At 43.6% G+C, this 18,286-nt stretch overlaps 2 protein-coding genes across 3 annotated transcripts; both read right to left on the minus strand.

Annotated features, from left to right (window-relative positions):
* Nucleotides 1-114: 114 nt before the first annotated feature.
* Nucleotides 115-6,008, minus strand: LOC135492532 (uncharacterized). The gene is made up of 11 exons (XM_064779049.1): nt 5,928-6,008; nt 4,616-4,694; nt 4,162-4,361; nt 3,292-3,493; nt 2,754-2,903; nt 2,339-2,481; nt 1,873-2,098; nt 1,483-1,620; nt 1,029-1,175; nt 580-686; nt 115-363 (listed from the first exon to the last, which is right to left on the minus strand). Exons 1-11 carry the CDS (start codon nt 6,006-6,008, stop codon nt 115-117), a joined length of 1,722 nt encoding a protein of 573 aa, XP_064635119.1.
* Nucleotides 6,009-6,248: 240 nt separating this feature from the next.
* Nucleotides 6,249-18,286, minus strand: LOC135492372 (VWFA and cache domain-containing protein 1-like). 2 transcript variants are annotated; one of them, XM_064778814.1, is made up of 23 exons: nt 18,208-18,286; nt 17,657-17,973; nt 16,681-16,842; nt 16,084-16,295; nt 15,674-15,851; nt 15,171-15,372; nt 14,655-14,783; nt 14,349-14,401; nt 13,908-14,040; nt 13,419-13,677; nt 12,960-13,071; nt 12,376-12,544; nt 11,891-12,027; nt 11,317-11,495; nt 11,016-11,129; nt 10,782-10,907; nt 10,251-10,356; nt 9,944-10,039; nt 9,609-9,755; nt 9,126-9,235; nt 8,668-8,796; nt 7,923-8,119; nt 6,249-7,540 (listed from the first exon to the last, which is right to left on the minus strand). In XM_064778814.1, the coding sequence occupies exons 2-23, from the start codon at nt 17,891-17,893 to the stop codon at nt 7,203-7,205; spliced, it is 3,525 nt and encodes a 1,174-aa protein (XP_064634884.1). In that variant the 5' UTR covers nt 17,894-17,973; nt 18,208-18,286; the 3' UTR covers nt 6,249-7,202. The 2 variants fall into 2 exon arrangements, with proteins under 2 accessions (XP_064634884.1, XP_064634885.1); XM_064778815.1 differs by lacking the exon at nt 18,208-18,286 and having other exon boundaries at nt 8,668-8,793; nt 17,657-18,199.

Below are 18,286 nucleotides of genomic sequence, written 5' to 3' on the forward strand. Positions count from 1 at the left end.
GAAAAACGGGGAAAATCGGTAGACAAAATCATGACATCACACGAACACATTGGTACCTCTTGCAGCTACATTATTATAATGAAATAAAATTCCATTGAATGAAGTTGTATGATTCTAATGGAACACTTGAGGTGAATCTACAGGGAGTACTGCCTTACCTCCTTTCTTCCTGTAAAACTCTGCCAAAGTTGGCTCCCAAACCTTGCTCTCTGGGTGCGCATTCTGGGTTATGTTAGGTTTGTCGATCCCGAGGTCAAACCAGCCATCATTGATATAAGCCGTCTGCATGGCGTCGAAGTCTGTCTGGTTGTACGTGTTGTAGTGGAACTTTGCTAGCCCGTTCTTATCAGAAGCCCATTCGATCTAGCAAAAAAACAGGTAATTGGATCCAGTGCATGACGGCTGGTGTCTTCGAAATCATATTTCATCATGGATTCTATTCTAGTAGATTAGGACCATATCATTCTGATTTTTATGTCAAAATTCGACTCGTCGTGCTTCTGAGATGGTGGTCTATGCGGTTCTTTGGTGTCTACATATTGATAACATATCGTGTCTCTTCAAAGCGGGAGTTGTTACCTGTTTGAGGGGATCAGCTACTTGATTAAGAGAACCGGTCGTTTCGTCAAAGCCAACTTGGATACCGTTTGAGCACTTGTAAAGAAGGATTGTGTCCGAGTGGTAGTCTGAAAGTAGCGTAGAGCAAAAATAATGAATGGAATGTCGGATGCAAGAGCACGGATTGCAATCTTCGGGCAGGCGAATGGTGTCGCTTAGGATTTTTGTAACCAACTCTCTCGTGCATCCTACGGGTAAGTCCAATTCTTTCCAAATAAAATCCGGAGGCAGTGGACCGGTCTCGTCCTGTCGTCCACCAATGTTTCCACCATCTGGGGCAGTCAATGAGAAGAGACGAATAGGACCACGTAATTGACTGCCCGAGAGTCTTAATTCTGAATGAAACTTCATTAGGAATAGTCGGAGGAACGTTCATCGGTCTCTAGACTGGTCTCGTCGTTGTTTCTTACCGGTGAGGTCGGGTTTGGAAGGCTTCATGTCGTCAAACTCTTTGGTGATATTCTCAGCCAATGGATGGTCTGACAGTGCGTCCACTGCCAGATAAGTGAATTGACGCTGGGCCATCCATCCGAGAGTGTTGTTTTTGAATTCAGTTGCTGTGGGAAAATGGGTAATTTCGTCAGGCGCCTATCTATGTAATTGTTGCAAACCTAAATCCGGAAAACACTAATTTTTCATGCTAAATATTCTTTTGTCTGAAATAGTGACAATTCAAAAGAGGGAACCGTACTTTGCCGTAAAATAACCTATCTAGTGCTTTTTCAAAAGGGCGATAGTAAATGCATGTACACCAGCGACGAAAAATGAACCCTGTGCTGATGGCTCTGAAACTCTCCGAGATCCCTTTGAGAGAAAATCAATAAGAATAGCAAATAAATGTCTGAAAATGATATAAAAACTCACAGTTCTTGACTGTCTGAAAGGCGGTGTTGTCCCAGTTGATCTGATCGGAGAGTCCGTGATAACCCCACGTGTGCTCCCCCGTTTTCAACAGCAGACGGCTCGAGTTGAAGAAGCGGGGATCCTCGTACGAGCACATGCCTAGAAACGACGGATTGAATGAAAACATTTGAATGAATACAATACATTTGTATATTGCGTGTACAGTCTCCTTCTCCGCCGTCTCCAAACACGTTTCCCTCATCCCGAATTCGAAGCGCGATGGCGAGTTCTCTTGCAATAAATAAGACAACATTTTTTAGGTAGGCTTTCTTCCAAAGATGTTAGAGAAAAAAAGATTCTTGTTTAGCATCATATCACGGCCCTCGCCCAAATAAAACAAATGAACTTTACCGTTCTGGATACATTCTGCCCTGCCCCTCATCACAGCTCTCATCTCGGCGACCTTTCTGGGGTCTGATTGGATGCCCTGAATCCACGTGTCTCCTATCTCGTTCCTGATCGTTGGCAGCTTAATATTTGCTGACATGACAGCTGCAGTGAAGTCTTCCAGGGACGAGGCGCCAAGTTTAGCGTTTGGGAATTGCCGGCGAAGAATTTCATAGTATCCGAAGATTTCCTGAAACGAGAAAAAACCGCTGCCTTGATTTTTTGAAAGTCTGATGAACGAAAGAACGCCCCGACTTGTTAGGAGCTGTGAGGTGGATATTAGGAGGAGGATTGATAACGACGAGGGGAAGTTGGCGACGACGATGTTTAAATATTTCACGGCCAGTCATATAACCTTGAAAATCATTTGCAGAGTGCAGTTTGGCCACTTTACAACAATGTCCCTGTAAGAGTAAAGTTGCCTTCTCACCTCCATTGACTGTGGTGGGCCCTGGTTATCAGATCTGAAGGCGAAGCACATGGCCTCATCAAATCCATCCACTGTCACGCAGTCCTTTGCCGAGAGACCGCCCGGAGACTTGGGGTTTCGTCCTGGGTTGTTTGGATAGCCACCTGGAAAAGGGGAAAGGTTAAGGTGAAGGTCATGGCGTGCAATGTGAGGAAACGCGAGTTAGCGCAAACGCATTGCAAGTGTAGTTTCTTGAACGTAAAGCCGTACGGGCGATGTGTATACCTGTATGTACTTGTCATTATCATGTTTCTGTTGTTCAATATCACTTTTATGTACTTTTGTGAAGTATAAGTTTCTTAGATTTAACATTAGAACGAATATCCAATGTATCGATTTAAAAGTTTATTTTCTTCAAGTCGGCGATTTTACTCACCCGGGTGCCACATGGCGAGAACACTCTGCCCATTGTATTCCCAGTTAAATATCCTGGGGACTGCAGGTGGTGACGTGGCAGCATTGACGCCAACAGTGATAGCAGCAATGCCTTGCTTGACGAGGACCGGTATCACTGCCTGGGTCATTCCTGAAAAGTAGTAAAATTTGTGAATTGTGTGCTTTCTATCTTTTTCCTCCTCCTTCTCCAAATATTGCTGAGCCTTCATTCATTACATTGTAAGCTTACGTCGGTGACACAAGTGGCACGTTTCTTGTGTGCGGTACACTGCCTCAATGCACAATAAAGTGCAGCGTAATATCCCCTCCTTCTCCATACATATTCTCTTCCTTTCGCTCAACTGCCGTCTCGGGTACCTACGTAACGAATGGAAGTCGAAATTTTGTCACAAACTAACTCCGCTTGACTCCACTTAACATCATGATAATGTATCATACCCCTGGCAAGTTTTAGTTCCCTACTTAGAATCATCGCCCGCACTTGGAATTACCCGCCCCCTGAAAGAATGTATACACACCTGGTACATCTCTCTGACTGAGTGTCCTGTATTTCCTGGTGATGTTAAACCTCGCATCGAGACTAAGAGTGAGGTTGAAGGCGTGGGCAAGGAGCGCTCCGTCTAGGAACTCATACTGCATGTTCATTGGTCCAGCATGCCACGTGATGAAACCAAGCTTGACCGCCTGCGTGAATACCTCAATATCTTCAGCAGATGGGCACTGTAATGAAATTTTTTAGGAGAAACGGATGTGTTAGTTCCATGCTGGTACAAAATGTGAGAACACTTCTCTACATCTGCAGCAAATGTTGCTAAGATTAATCTTATTCTTGGTAATTTCTTACTGTGGCAAATCATAATCATGGGGAAGCTTTTACTTATAAATTGCTTGCACGATTAATTCTGCACTAAGTTGTTGACCATATGCATGACCGAGGTTGTGATGGTCTATGGTACTTTCAAGTAATTCATACAACACAAGGATCGGTAACACCAAACACCGTGCAATCCCTGGGGACTATCATTTCTGATCTGTAACACCGGTTTGTGCCTGTCTCGAATCACATTATCGACGTGGATTTGATATGTATTGACAATCAAAGCGGATTAACAAAACGGTCATACCCTAGTGTGACCTCCCTATTATCTCAATTTAAAAGATACGAACTAAAGAAAGTGGCCCATGTCGATAACAAAATGTTATTTTGGTCGCCGTTCTATCAAATATAATTCAAAATCTTATGGATAAATACAAGCATAGATATGCTTTTTGATCGGTGCCAGGTGGCTTAATAACCTGGGAGATGAGCTATTTTAACCACGTTTCCCTTTATGTAAAAAATCCTCACCACCCAGTGTCAACTTTCAAACCCAGTTATAAAGATATACCTTCACTTTATCACCAGGGAGGAGATGGATGTGCTTCGGACAGTCCAGGTACATGCTGACCAGCCACGGGTGGGTCGTGTAGCGGAAGGTCTCGACGTAATCCCCCTCAGCAAGCTCTGCAGCACGCTGGACAGCCTGCGTGAAGTACTGAGTGAAGTAGAGGTTGATGACATTGTCGATGTAGTCGGTGAAACCTGCATCTGATGAAAAGTCAAAACGAGTTTAAGTCCCGGCCATCGATTATGTTGACGTTGTTCATGTTCCAATGCGTAAGAAGGAGCGAATATTTGACAAAACTATTTGGCATGGAAGGAGATTTTTTATCGACTTGTTCTCCTTGCCATATTTGCCACATTATGGCCAAGTCATAATAGATACATGCCCCCCGGCCCCCCACATACGCACACACAACACACCGCCCCAACGCCAGCCCCATTTTACTAAGAGCTCTTACCTAGATGATTCATAAATATGATGTGGACTTTCTTGACGTGAAGATTGATCTGTTCTTCCTCGTCGCTGTCATATTTGTTCTGCAAAGCCAAATGCCATGCAGTGTTATACAGTGAATGACATTGTAAAAGCGGCCTGGGTTCCCTCCGTCATGCAGTGTTATACAGTGACTGACAGTGTAAAAGCCGCCTGGGTACCCTCCGTCATGCAGTGTTATACAGTGACTGACAGTGTAAAAGCCGCCTGGGTACCCTCCGTCATGCAGTGTTATACAGTGACTGACAGTGTAAAAGCCGCCTGGGTACCCTCCGTCATGCAGTGTTATACAGTGACTGACAGTGTAAAAGCCGCCTGGGTACCCTCCGTCATGCAGTGTTATACAGTGACTGACAGTGTAAAAGCCGCCTGGGTACCCTCCGTCATGCAGTGTTATACAGTGACTGTCAGTGTAAAAGCCGCCTGGGTACCCTCCGTCATGCAGTGTTATACAGTGACTGTCAGTGTAAAAGCCGCCTGGGTACCCTCCGTCATGCAGTGTTATACAGTGACTGACTGTGTAAAAGCCACCTGCGCACCCTCCGTCATGCAGTGTTATACAGTGACTGACAGTGTAAAAGCCGCCTGGGTACCCTCCGTCATGCAGTGTTATACAGTGACTGACAGTGTAAAAGCGGCTGCCTTGGTCTCAGTCATGCAGTGTTATACAGTGACTGTCAGTGTAAAAGCCGCCTGGGTACCCTCCGTCATGCAGTGTTATACAGTGACTGTCAGTGTAAACGCCGCCTGGGTACCCTCCGTCATGCAGTGTTATACAGTGACTGACAGTGTAAAAGCGACCGCCTTGGTCTCAGTCATGCAGTACCCGGTTTGATATACCTTGGCTGACAGTGTAAAAGCCGCCTGGCCATGGGTCACCGTCATGCAGTATTTTATACAGTGACTGACAGTGTAAAAGCCGCCTGAGTCTCCGTAATGCAGTGTCATACAGTGACTGACGGTGCCAAAAGCCGCCTGGGTCTCCGTCATGTAATATTATACAGTGACTGGCAGTGCAAAGGTCGCCTGAGTTTTTGGTCCCAGAACGAGGTGGCATTTTGACGGCAGGTATTACGCATTGCCTCTCGTTAAAAATGCAATGTAACAGTTTGAATGTTATTACTTCAAAGTAATGAGTTTTTGCTTGAAACAATATCAGAAAACCATTTACTCTACACGACAACCAAAGAGGGAAAAAACACGCTTATTGTTTTCGTTCCCGGATCAAGACCTGAAACTCACTAATGATCATAAAACCTTTATGAATACACTTTTACCTGTTTTAAACTTGCGGTAAAAACACCAGAACTTGACAGTACTATCAGGAAAAGGACCAAGGCTTGACTATATAACGCCATTGATGTTTATGATATACATGGAGAAGTCCGATTTACCAAGATAGGGCGTCTGATATACTTAAAGCCTTCAATCTGATAATGAAGAATTGGCACGAACTTCCGGCGCTCCCGGGCAAATATTGATTCACGATCTACACGCTAGATGGCGAATCGTCTCCATTCCATGTTCCCTGACGCCAATCGAACGTTTGAGACGAGACCACCATTGGATATGTATTGGTGGTGATACAGTAAAGACAACATCGTAATGTTTTTATTGGTATCTTTACTGTCGAATAGGCTTATATACAGAAATGCTGCCCTTGACATGCGCATGCCCTTTAAACCGTGGCAGAGATCGGATTTAAAGAGATGAGCGTCACAATATCATAAAATGTAGAAATACTATGAATAAAAAATGTTTAGAAAACCTGTTATACGCATAAATTAACATAAATATATATACATGTATATCTGAAGTACATTCTGTTTGTTATTAATATCCATGAAGTCAAATATGGAGAATTTCTCATTTCCTGGGGTGGCAAGTTCACTTTACATTGGACTAACGAGGGCAGAGTTATTCAAAACTTGTTATCACTAATACCTTTCGTACCTTCGCGTTATACGGCACCTTTCAATTAAAGTCAGTAATAGCCCCGCCATCGTTTAGTGATAACTACTTTACATCTTGAATAAATAACACTACACCATAAAAAAGTATCTTCTCCCCTTCAAATGTGGTACTATGATAACTCGATGAAGACCTAAGCTGTTGGTGTTAGCTCCAGGTGACCGCTTAGCAAAGTGTAATGGGCAAAGGTGGCCAAAGGTGGTGGTAGAACGGCCATTATACTCCATTTTCCTTCTTTGCAGCTACATTACGTTACACGATTTTTCTTTCTTGTTACATTATCTTGAATTGATGCTTTCCGCCATAATGTGTATATATATAGATATTTCCGAGAGATTAATTCAGCTAAATTCTGACCAAAAAATCGTTGCCCTCAAGTTTTTGACCTCGCTCACTACTAGACAGTTTGAGGAGTAAAGCTGACGACGTGGCGCTAACCAAAATAGGCCTTCTGATTCGTGTATTTTTAATTACTACAGCGGTGATGCAGAATGAGTTTCAGATTGGATAATAACACCGGAAGTCTCACGACATTCTACTTCCGAAAATACCCGACTTGGCAGGTCCAAATTTTCAGTTGCCTACCATTCATAATTCACTTCCCCATAGTTCGCCTCCATTCCCGATTCGTCTACCATGTCAGCCGAGGCCGGAGGGTCAAAGCTCAACATACTGATATACTTCGGTTCAACGTTGGCCACATCAGGGCAGTCACGCATGTGCGGGTTGTCAAGTCCTGATTGTATGCTGTCTCCTCGGGCCATCCTGGTCATTGTTGATGCATTCGGGCCACTTGGAGATCTTGCAGGACATGCTGTCTTCCCCTGACGACACCTGACCAGCAAGACAACCATCACAATTATACCAACAATGAACACAACTCCTCCAACTGTACAGCCAACGATTAGACCAAGGGGAGCTGTAAAAGAGAATAAAAAGACTCGGAACACAATACCAAACAGAATGAGAGATGTTTTACCCTGATGTAGTCGAAGGAAGAAGAAAATGTCATGTTCATGCTCTGGTTTGAGCCTAAACTTAAATGTACATGTAAGGTCAAGTGGTACAATTATAGCCATGGTTCATTTAAGCCATAGGGTGTAGAAAACATGCGGCAGTACACACGAATGCACACAGGCTATAACTGTACCGGGCTATAATTGTACCATCACACCTTACAATGTACTAGCCTAAACAAGATTATCAAACAGTGTTGAAGAAAATATAGAGTTTACGAGTTCCTCACAAACGAACTTGCAATAAAATTAAAATAAGGGAAACTATATAAAATTCTTCTTTACCTTGTGTGGTATTTGTGCTCGGTGTTGTCGCTGTTGTCGCTGTTGGGCAGCTTGAACTTGATTCCGGTTCGTAAGGATCAGGCATACACTCTATGCCCCAGTAGCAAACATGTTGAGGGGCGCAGTACGGCTTGTCCAGGAGCCCACCTGTCTTGTCTCTCTTACACCAGCTGCAGCCCATTCGACTCATGCAGGTCCTGTGCAGAGAAAAAACCTTGTATCGTTCAAAACTAACACTGAACTACGTTAGAGTTACAGTAATTCTTTCATTTGCATTCTTTGATCAACAGGTCAAAACCATGTACGGACAAGGAGGTATTTAGAGTTCCTTAACTTCTTTGAGTCTGTAACTCTAGAAATCTCCCATTTTGCTTGATTTTATTTTTCCACATCCATCTTGGAGTGCGTCCAAGGGCAGTAGTGTATCACTGATAGTTTTGTTGTCATTAAGATACAGAGAGCTAGTTGGGATAAGAATTAAGTCTTAAACCCTCTTCCTTTTATCCTCCCTCTTGACGGCCGTGTAGGACAGTATATACAGCGGATGCTCCGCACATGTGTCTGCTGGGCAGTAGGACGGGGACATGTACGGAAAAGGAGGCGTACCATGCGTGGTACCCTGCCTGTCAGGCAGTAACACTGGACCACACCAGTATAGGTGAATTAATTGACAGTCCTACTACCCTACCATCTGGCCCAGATAAGGTTACTCGCTTTATCAATGATAAAAAGTTTTCAAACTTACGTTTTAATATTTCCAGTACAGTTCTGTTGGTAGCAATATGCCAGACTGAGGGCCATTTCCTTCTCCTTGGTTGGGATAGGTGGGATGTCAAGTGCTGGAGATCCGGGCGGGCAGGTCCAGTAAGAGCTGCTACAAAAGGAAATGATGTTAAACTTGTCCGGCTGCGAATAAAATTACTTTTTAAAAGAAGATTACATGTGAGATCTAATTTTTTATCATTGCCTGTGCTCTCACCAATTTTCTGGGCGATTTTGTTTCATTATAGCTCGTGCTGTTGGTGAAATCAGAGATATCAATATAGGAAATAATTTCCTTTGCATCTGGCCAAGCGATGCAACTAAGCTATTCTCACCAATTTCATTAAATGCTTGATTAACAAACTTAGATTTTTCAACACTCGACTTAAAATCTTGTTCAAAGAATTTTTTTTTGGTTTGTACTGAATGCAAGACTCCTACTTGTTAATATCTAGTTTGTCTTCGCAAGCTTTATAAGTCGTGTGGTTGTGGCATGGACACTGGCAACTTCCCGCCGCTTTACATTCGTACTTCTCCACCGACTCCGCGCTCTGAAAAAGATCAGCATGTGGCTGGATACGGCAAAGACAAATGCATGTGATATATACGATTGAGCCAAATAAAACCATTCTTTGACGTATCTTTTTCGAAATATTGTGTTGAAAGCTGAGCGTCAAGTACTCCGTTCATTTAGGCAAACCAAAAATGCTGAGTTCTGCATGTTTACCACAGCAAGCTGCATTGAGTACTTTTGATTGGCCTTTACGACCGGAAGTGAAAGTGCATGCAGGTAGTAAGATCTCGATTTCGACTGGGGGAACCAACATTGAGGAGAAGAATAACAGAAGAAGAAAATGATCGAAAAGCGGTTGAATAGGTACATGTATATCAAGATTTCAATCGTATGCTTGGTCATTATCGTACCTTTGGTATGCAAGAACAAGGAGTCGCAATGCCTGAGTTTGTCAACTGTTTGACAACCAGGAAGATGTTGCTGGCTCGGACGGAGGCCACTTCATACTTTGGATCTGAATCTTTCATCTCAACGACGATTTTGGGGCCGATGTCGACCTGGAAAAGCAGATCAGTGAACTTCATTACACATGTGACATTTTTGATAACTAAACATACATGAATTTACGATGTATTACACTTGTGAAACGAGACATTTCTGACAACATCAAATCTGCATATGCAAATGCTGTGAAAATACTCGTTAAGTGAATTCCCCTTAACTGTTTTATTGTCATATTGCCTACCTTCCAGCTGACCTGCTCCCTCATTCTCTTGATGTTGATACACCCTTGTTCCTTCATATAACCGCCACTGATCAGTCTTCGAGCAAGATCCGGATCCTTCAATGGAAATATGGCAGAACTCGATATTAAGAGAAATATTCAGGTTAAGGACATCCTTGAGAATCGGTTCCCCAACCAACCGAGATTCGTGTTTATTCATAGTAGGCCTTCCAACTTACCAAGCAGTCAAAGAGAAAATGCTTTTTTACTCACCGTGTGCTACTATAGTTATATGGTTACTTAACTAATACAGAAACATAAATTCTACCTTGACAGTGATATGCATATTTTCCATCTCAGGAACAGCAAGTGTTTTTGCCTCAATGAAATCCTCGTGGATGACCAGATAGCCGCTATTGTCAATTATGTAACATCTGCAAAATGTAAAGGCAAATATGATATGAAGGAAGAACAAAGAAAATTCTTATTCTGTGTTCTTAATTTCAGATTGACAGTCGGTCTTTGATTCGTCCTGGTCACGGTATAAAGCTGGTCCCTGGTGCAGGCCACAACTTTAGAATGTGGTTGGCCGTCGCTGGCTCGGTGTTGCAGGGGCAAAGGTCGTTCTTCCCAATACCAAACAGACTGAAGTCTGCAGTGGCCGGTTCGGAGGTCGAATATGATGACCTGCTCTCATCTGGTGAGATCGCCGTACATGTAGTTGTCATCATATAGGGCGGTTGTTCTTCCATTTGGTATTGGCCGTTTGTTGTCCATCATATGACCTGGTTCTATCCGACAACTCGGCATGTTTCACTGTAATTATTATCATTATGATTATTGCAAGTTGATTACTTACTCAAATCCGGCTTCCCGGCATGTTGGGAATGTTTCTTGCAATCGGTTATAAAAGTAGGCGAGGGTAAAGTCGATACCGAGTACGCCTATGATGGTGTCATTGGTCGAGTGCGCTTGTATGGTGGTGCTGAAATGAAGAAAAAAAGCAATCACAGCTTCGAATTTCAATCCTTAAAGCTCTAGCAGGGTCCTTCATTATGTCACTGTGATATATTGAAGAAGGTTGATGGCTTACTTTCGTCCAGTGTAGAGAGATTGACTCATTGTCACCACGATTCCGGCGCCAGCCACGTCGAGATACGGTGTGGAGAAGACGCTCTTGCCCGGCTGACTGACCGCGCGGGTGTACCTGCAGAGAGAAAATGTATTCTTGCATTAAAGTTTGACATTATGTCTGCCTCAATTCTGCGACTACAGTTTTTTGTGATTATAAGAGTCTCCCTTTATAGCTATAACCGTCTAGTGAATCTTTTAAGTTTACCGAACTCGCAGTAAAAATCTACTCCGACAGCGGTATACTTGGGAACTGCGCTCACCATGAACGGTACACGGGATTGAAAGCCTTGGCAATCATTGCCGAGGGAACGATCCTCATGATGCCATTGTTCGTTCCGATGTACCGCCATACGATGAAATCGGTCACCTTCGTCTTCCGGTTCGTCTGCCAAATCTCGTCTGCTTGGTTTGTCATAGCAACAGTTGCCCGGATGTCGTCCTAGAAAAAAAAATAAAGAATTCGTTATGCACAAACTCCCCGAGCTTTGACACTCAGAATTTTAGGTAGTATGATGATGGTCAGTTAGTGTCATAAAATAATGCGTAAAGCGCTTTTCTGAAGACGGATCATTGATCACAGTGATTCTTCATCAAAGCGTCTTCCAAGGGATGTTATAATGATGAGAAATGTCGGGTGGAGTTGAAATTCCGCTCCCCCAAACCGGCCAAAGCGCCTCAGGCTCGGGATTACATTTTTAGCTCAACCCCTCCCAGTCACGATTTGAATACAGAGACCCGCCATTGCAGTATAAACTTATTTCAAGTACGACCGGAACTCTCCGCACGTAACCACAGAATCTTTTAGACTTTGTTGAAATGTTTATCACTGCTCACCAGGAATCCTGGGTTGTCATTCGAAGCAAATGTCAAGTATTTCTCCATGGCCTCAATCATCTTAGCTGTCTCATTCGTCTCGAGGTACTTGGCGGGTTCCTTGAACGATTCTGGACTGAATTGTAGCACACTTCTTTCTAGAGTTTGGGTAAAAACGATTGCATAAGGAAACATGATAATAAATTCGTACGGGGTAGGGCCTATATTTGTCGTAAAATGTAAACTTTACAAATTAGTCATTCCGCACCAGTTTAACCTGTTGACAATACGGTGGATATTCCTGTTGAGACCAGCAAAGATAAAATGAAGTTGACATCGTCAAGACATCCCCTCACAGTACTCAAACATATCAGTCATGAAAGATATCACTTTCGGACCGATTTTAAATACGGACTGACGGCGAACGGTAATACAATATCTTCCAACTTTTTCGGAAAGCGGGGGGGGTAATTTATACAAAACAACAAATACGCGTAAAAACGGACCTTCCGAGATTCTCTGGAAGTGTCTGCAAGGTTTCTCAGGCGGTTCGATGTCTGACCGATGGTAGGTAAACGGCACGGACTTGTTCAGGTTCGGCGAATTTTCGTCCACGATGCCTTCGTCTTCGCCGCTCGCCATCACCAAACACACAGATAAATTCATTCCCTCCACCTGGAACAGCAAACGGTATGAGTATAAAGACATCCGCATCCGTTTACCACAAGCAAGTTAACCTTTAGTACAATAGTTTGCTAGCATCAGAACTTTACTGACGAAAAAGCAACCCGTATGTACCTATGAGGCAGGGAAGGTGGTCAACTGAGCAATAGGAAGGGAACATGCATGGAGAAGGATGGGCCGTATCGTACGTCTTGTGACAGACGTGTAACACAGTCAATACCTGAACTGCCACAGGATTTAGATATCAGATGAGCATTGGGAAGGGAGCATGTAAGGAAAAGGCTTGGTGACCGCAATAAGATATATCACATTGTATCACATGATTTAGGCCTGCAAGACGTTTAAACTTCAGGATTGGCATGCTTTGGAGCAAGAAAAACCACCATTGCAGGCAAGGTTCACTCACCTTAGTCCAGTAATAAGTTGAATTAAGATTCTGCCTGACGACGCCATCTCTAAACGGATCACCCAATGCCTGCACGTGGTAAGAAACTAATACCTTGGTGCCATTCTCTCCGCTAAAATGAGACAACCTCTCATGTGTCATCCATTATCAAAGAGACTAGACAAAAACATTGGTAATGAATTTAACCAATTTCCACAGCGACGTCGTCAAAAAAGGCGAGCCGTATCTACACAGTCACAAATACAAATGAAACAGATATGAAACTGTCAAAGGAAAAACATCAAACGTTGATGGGAAATGTTTACTGAGGTGAGGGCTGATTGTCAACTAGGACATTATTAGCTCCACGTGAACATTGTATCTATAACGACACTTGACCACATCTGCAATTCTAGCAAGTTTACATGAATTAGGATTAAAGAACAGAACACGATCAGAATGCTCAAAAATTACTCTAACCGTTTCATTGACTCAATCACCTCCTCTGCCTCCTTATTCCTCTCAAGCACACCAATATCGATATTAGTAGTCAACTCGTCCCCTGTAGCCTTCGCCAAGAGTGGGTGGATCCACGCCCGGCCAGTCAGGTCGATGACAAACACGTAATTGCGTTCAAAACGGTAGTCGGAGAACAGATCATTGAGAGGAAGGTCAACGCCTATGACCCCAATTAACCGGCCATTGTGGTATGCTGGGTCGGCCAGAGTCGTCACCATACCTGGAAAAACAGTCCAAAACCAAATTTGATGATGCCTGATATTTTGCATGTATGCTTATGATTATTCCTTTTCTCTGTATTGAGTAAGAAAAACTACCTGTCCATCGTATAGACGATACTTCATTTTAAGTTCTTCCCGCACCATGAAGTTAGTTCTCAAGTGAATGCTTTACACTTGTTATTCCTTTGTGATAGGATATTTTGTCGCTCTGGTGATCATTTGCACTTACCCAAACCAAATGCATCAAAGTAAGGGATGGTGAATAAGATGTTTTGTGTATCAGTGGTCTGGAACTTCTTGTAGAAGAAAGCCATTTTATTGCGAAGGTTCGATGGGTCCGTCACATGGGTAAATGTTCCTTTCTGTAAATAAACTATGGCTCGGTATCACAAAACACTACATGTAGTTCTGATAATGCTCATTCTGGGTAGTGTTCATCTCCAGTTTTTAATAGAGCAATAAAATGACTTGCTCTCATCTGCCTCAGAAAACCGGAAGAGACAAAATGTACGCTAGTACGAATACCTCAATATCCAAGTCTCGCCGTTTGTATCTTCTTAGTGATTGACTAGCATAATTTACTAGCGTGGATGAACTAGAATGTGAACATTCGGTTTGGTCCTGAAGCTCAGATTTAAAAAAAACAAACTTTCATATACTTAGTACGCACCTTATTTGTGGCGACGTTTGCCATTCCTTTCAGGGTAGCCGCGTCCCCGATATCTGGAAGAGAGGCATAGGCCACACATCATTACATAGAAGTACATGTACGTGTATCATAAGAATTTCAATATTCATTCAGCCCATGCTTGGTCACACTCTAATGTCAAACGATGACCCATCGATGGAATGTCATGCTAACTATCACGTGCCCAAAACCCTGTTCATGCACTACAGCGGGAATAACGATGCACCGATATATACGCGGGATATGACTGGAACCGCAACGGTCTCCGAGGATGATGTGCCTCCTTACCTGCGCCTAATCCATAGGTCATGATAGTAACCGAGTTGTTCAATGCCGTTTGCCTTTCCTTGACTACTTTGATGATTTTATGATGGCCCTCTTGTGGTTCGCCATCAGTTAGAAATAGGATCACCTTTTCTGGTGAAAACAGAAAAAAGAAAGTGTCATCATCTTCATGCCCAAATTCGTGATTCCGTTTTTTCCTTAAATGATTGTTTAAATTAACAGGGCTGACTCAATACTTAGACAGTTTGTCGGCAGGTTTCTCATTGTCAAAACCCTGCCTTTGTCTGTCGGAAACATCCCAGCGAAGGCTCTGACCATTTTCACTCTGTCCCCCAGAACAGGGGCATGATTTGGAGACTGACCCCGCCATAAAAACAGGCACACTGTGGTAAGACTCCCGGGGCTGTCCATTTCGTCATCCTCTTCATACTGGCTCATAGACATAGGGTGAGGGGCGCGACCGGTCCACTGCGTCCGGAGTGTGTGGTAGACAAGCTCAAAAGGAATGTGTCTGCTCACCAGTATTCCCAGCGCTTGCTTTGGCGTCAAAGAAATCGAACGCCTTATTCAGTGCCTTAAGGTAAGACGTGCCGCCACTTGGGTTGAGACCCTGGACGAACGTCTTGAGAGTCTTGATATTGTGTTCTGAAGCATGAGCCAGCCCCGTGCTGTAACACCCTGCGAGCGTCGAAGCCTCTTCGTTGAATTTCACCACTCCAACCTGTTGCGGAATATCAAAACACATATTGATACCAGGTCAAGTACTGTTTGAAAATAAAACCAAAGGATCAAGATGATTCGGACAGCAGTATTGCTCTGAGGCAGAAATATCTATCAGTGCAGCTTCTACGGTGCTTCAAAGCCCTATGCGGCGACTCTTGACTTCTTGCGCAAAGCAGCAGAACTAGATGAGTGAGGCAGACGAGGTTGTGTCTCGCCAGTGCGGTTACTCGCTCGTTGGATAAGTGAACTCGGAAACAGCACGACGTCGACAAAAATGTCCTGCTTTTAAGTTCACTTACCATGTCATGCGGATCTAGGGTGTCCAAAACAGCAGATGCCGCCTCCTTTGCAATGTCCATGAGTGTGGTGGGATCCTGACTTTGCGTTGGATCGGCCAGTAGTCTCATCGAAAAGGAGTGGTCAATCACGAGGACAACATCCTTTTGGGTCGGTGTTGCGGCTTCGACGTACCATGGCCTACAGAAAATCAGTTTTTCTCATCATCTCTTTACGAGCTTAAAGCGGTTACTATTGGCAACATTTTGGGGGCAGAGTGATACTCTTGTCGTGATAAGTAAGGTGCTTAACTATTTCTTGTAAAGGTGACGGGACTAAATAAAGCAGGTTTGGCCACCTAGGTGTGAAATTATGAACTAAAACAACTGCTCTTTGACTTGGATATTCTCCTGACAAAAGTCTGCATATCTACCTGATTCTTGGCTCGTACATTCCACATGGTTTGCTGTACTTATTTGCCGGGTAGACCGTTGAGATACCTTCCTCCGTTCCAAAGTATTGCCATTTCATGCTTGGGTCTTCCTGTAGATTCTTTTTCATGACCTCCATTACTGCTTTGGTGGGATATGTCTTATTTAGAGCGGAAGCTTTAGAGATCAAATCGCATGCTGTATCAACGTCAACCTTATGGACAGAAACAGTCGAAACGTGTTTAATAGCTATGTGAATTTGTTTGATTTGTGAAGGGCTGCCGTTAATGGGAGGTCGTGTTTTTTATATGTTCAGCGAAGCGACCTATGAGCTACACGTGCCTTTCGCCTCTCACATTTACAAGCACAACCAGTTGATAATTTCTTCCATCATTTTGTCATTTTGCTGTTTGTGAACGAGCCAAAATGGGATGCCATTGATCTGGTCTCTGGCTTAATGTTCCTCCACTTCAAGTCTGCACGAAGGAAGGGCGCATACAGTAAGGAAGGGCGTAAATGTTTAAAGCCTTGTCACACAGAGGCCCGGGTACAGTGAGGCCGACTTGCTACAGTTCACAACCTTTCTAATTAGTACTTACACCCGTGAAAAATCGCGCGTCAAATGTAAGATTGGTCACTTGGCAGCATCTGTTAAAATGCGGTGTGGCGGTGAAATTTTCATAGTCTTTTTCGACTGCCGTCTTCAGCAACTTGATCGAATCGATTAGCCTCTTGGACTTTCTGCTAATGGTACCCGCAACCTTAAATCGATAAAGGAAATCAGATTTCCAAACAAATTGAAACTGTTCATTCATAACACAAAACGAGTTTTAGTAGGAGAGACCTAGGTTACGCGAAGCTTTCACTACGAACAGGAAGCTTCGTCGGTGATATTGACCAGATGGCGGCACGTGACTCAAGGATGTTTTCCCAAACTTTGGGGAGGTTATGGTGGCCACCGTCGCGGTTGAGGTCAGGACAGTTGACTCGAATGTATATCGACTCTTTTACGTCTCTCCCAAACCTCGGTTGGTCCTTACCGTGGATGTTGACGTCCTCCAAGTCCACGTCATGTCCAAGGCAGTTTCTGTGGATGTATTTTGAATTCGTTTGGAACTATGAATTTACCCACACAGGGTGTAACCTTCAAGTTTTGGAAGGGAGGTCAAAAATATAGAAGAGCGGTTCTATTAGTAGTTAGCACGCCTATCGCGCTGCTAGAACATCTTTTACAGATTATTATCGATCTCGTCGTCAATCTTCCATGAGCTGAGGGAAGGACATCCTCTAATACCAGGGTCAGCTACAAGCTCCTCCCCTTGCACACATCACTCGGTAAGCGCGTGAAAGGCCCTTGCGTTCAGGATGAGGGCGGGGTTTGCATGTAGCTTTTGCCTGTGCTGATCAGACGTTCCACAGAACAGACCTTTGGCGCGTGTCAAATGAGTAAAAAGAGGGGACGTGTATGGAAAAGGGTGATGCTTCAAGGCATCAGAGTTCTCGAGCCAAATTGATGAAGATCTCAACAAATATACAGGCTCACCGATGTAAAGAGCTGTAGTCTTTCTTGCTTACCTTCTTGATCAGATTTGAACCTGTTGAAATATCCGCCGACTGATATTGTATGTTGTCCAAATAAGTCTGCCAGCTCTTAACCCTCAGTCCCTTGTTTCGCAACATGACGACGTCTTCATCGAAGTTGGCAGCTTTTATCCAAGGCTCTGCATCACATTTTGGCACGGGAGTTGAAAATAGGACGATCCCGGTCACAACACAGAGATGGAAAAGTTTAAGTTCCCTCCTGGTCCTCATTGTGAAGATGTTTGCGCGGCAGCTGGTAGTTTTACTAATCTTACCGTTGATGGACAAACGACTATATTTTACCCGCAATTCTAAGGAAAAAGACCCGAAATGTGTAATGTAATAAGAAGAAATTTGAAATATGCTCCATCACTAGTTTTGCTATCAGTGTCACGAATTATTTCTAAAATGAAACTTGTTTCTTTTTGAAAGATTGCTTCGGAAAAGTATTTAGAAATGTGGATTTTGAGCGTTTGAACCTAAACGTTGCTTGTGTATTCGAATGTTGTTAAAATTGATCAGAACAATATTTGAAATGCTCCTACCTCCGCCCTGTCTTTGTCTCTTACTGGGCCTGCCTGTCCTCTGAACCAGGAACTAAAATTCCGCAACGAGGCCCTGAAA

This window comes from Lineus longissimus, chromosome 8 (genome assembly GCF_910592395.1).
Source record: "Lineus longissimus chromosome 8, tnLinLong1.2, whole genome shotgun sequence".
Lineage (NCBI taxonomy): Eukaryota > Metazoa > Nemertea > Pilidiophora > Heteronemertea > Lineidae > Lineus > Lineus longissimus.

Bases quoted from the DNA above. Each gene is read 5' to 3' on its own strand.
- LOC135492532 (XM_064779049.1), bottom strand. From the start codon at position 6,008: ATGGCGTTATATAGTCAAGCCTTGGTCCTTTTCCTGATAGTACTGTCA. The intron at 687-1,028 runs GTAAGAAACAAC...CGCTACTTTCAG, and splicing joins TTCCAAACCCGACCTCACCG to ACTACCACTCGGACACAATC. The intron at 364-579 runs GTAACAACTCCC...TTTTTTTGCTAG, and splicing joins TAGCTGATCCCCTCAAACAG to ATCGAATGGGCTTCTGATAA.
- LOC135492372 (XM_064778814.1), bottom strand. From the start codon at position 17,893: ATGAGGACCAGGAGGGAACTTAAACTTTTCCATCTCTGTGTTGTGACC. The intron at 13,072-13,418 runs GTTAGAGTAATT...GTCTCATTTTAG, and splicing joins GTGATTGAGTCAATGAAACG to CGGAGAGAATGGCACCAAGG. The intron at 10,040-10,250 runs GTAGAATTTATG...TTTCCATTGAAG, and splicing joins ATATGCATATCACTGTCAAG to GATCCGGATCTTGCTCGAAG.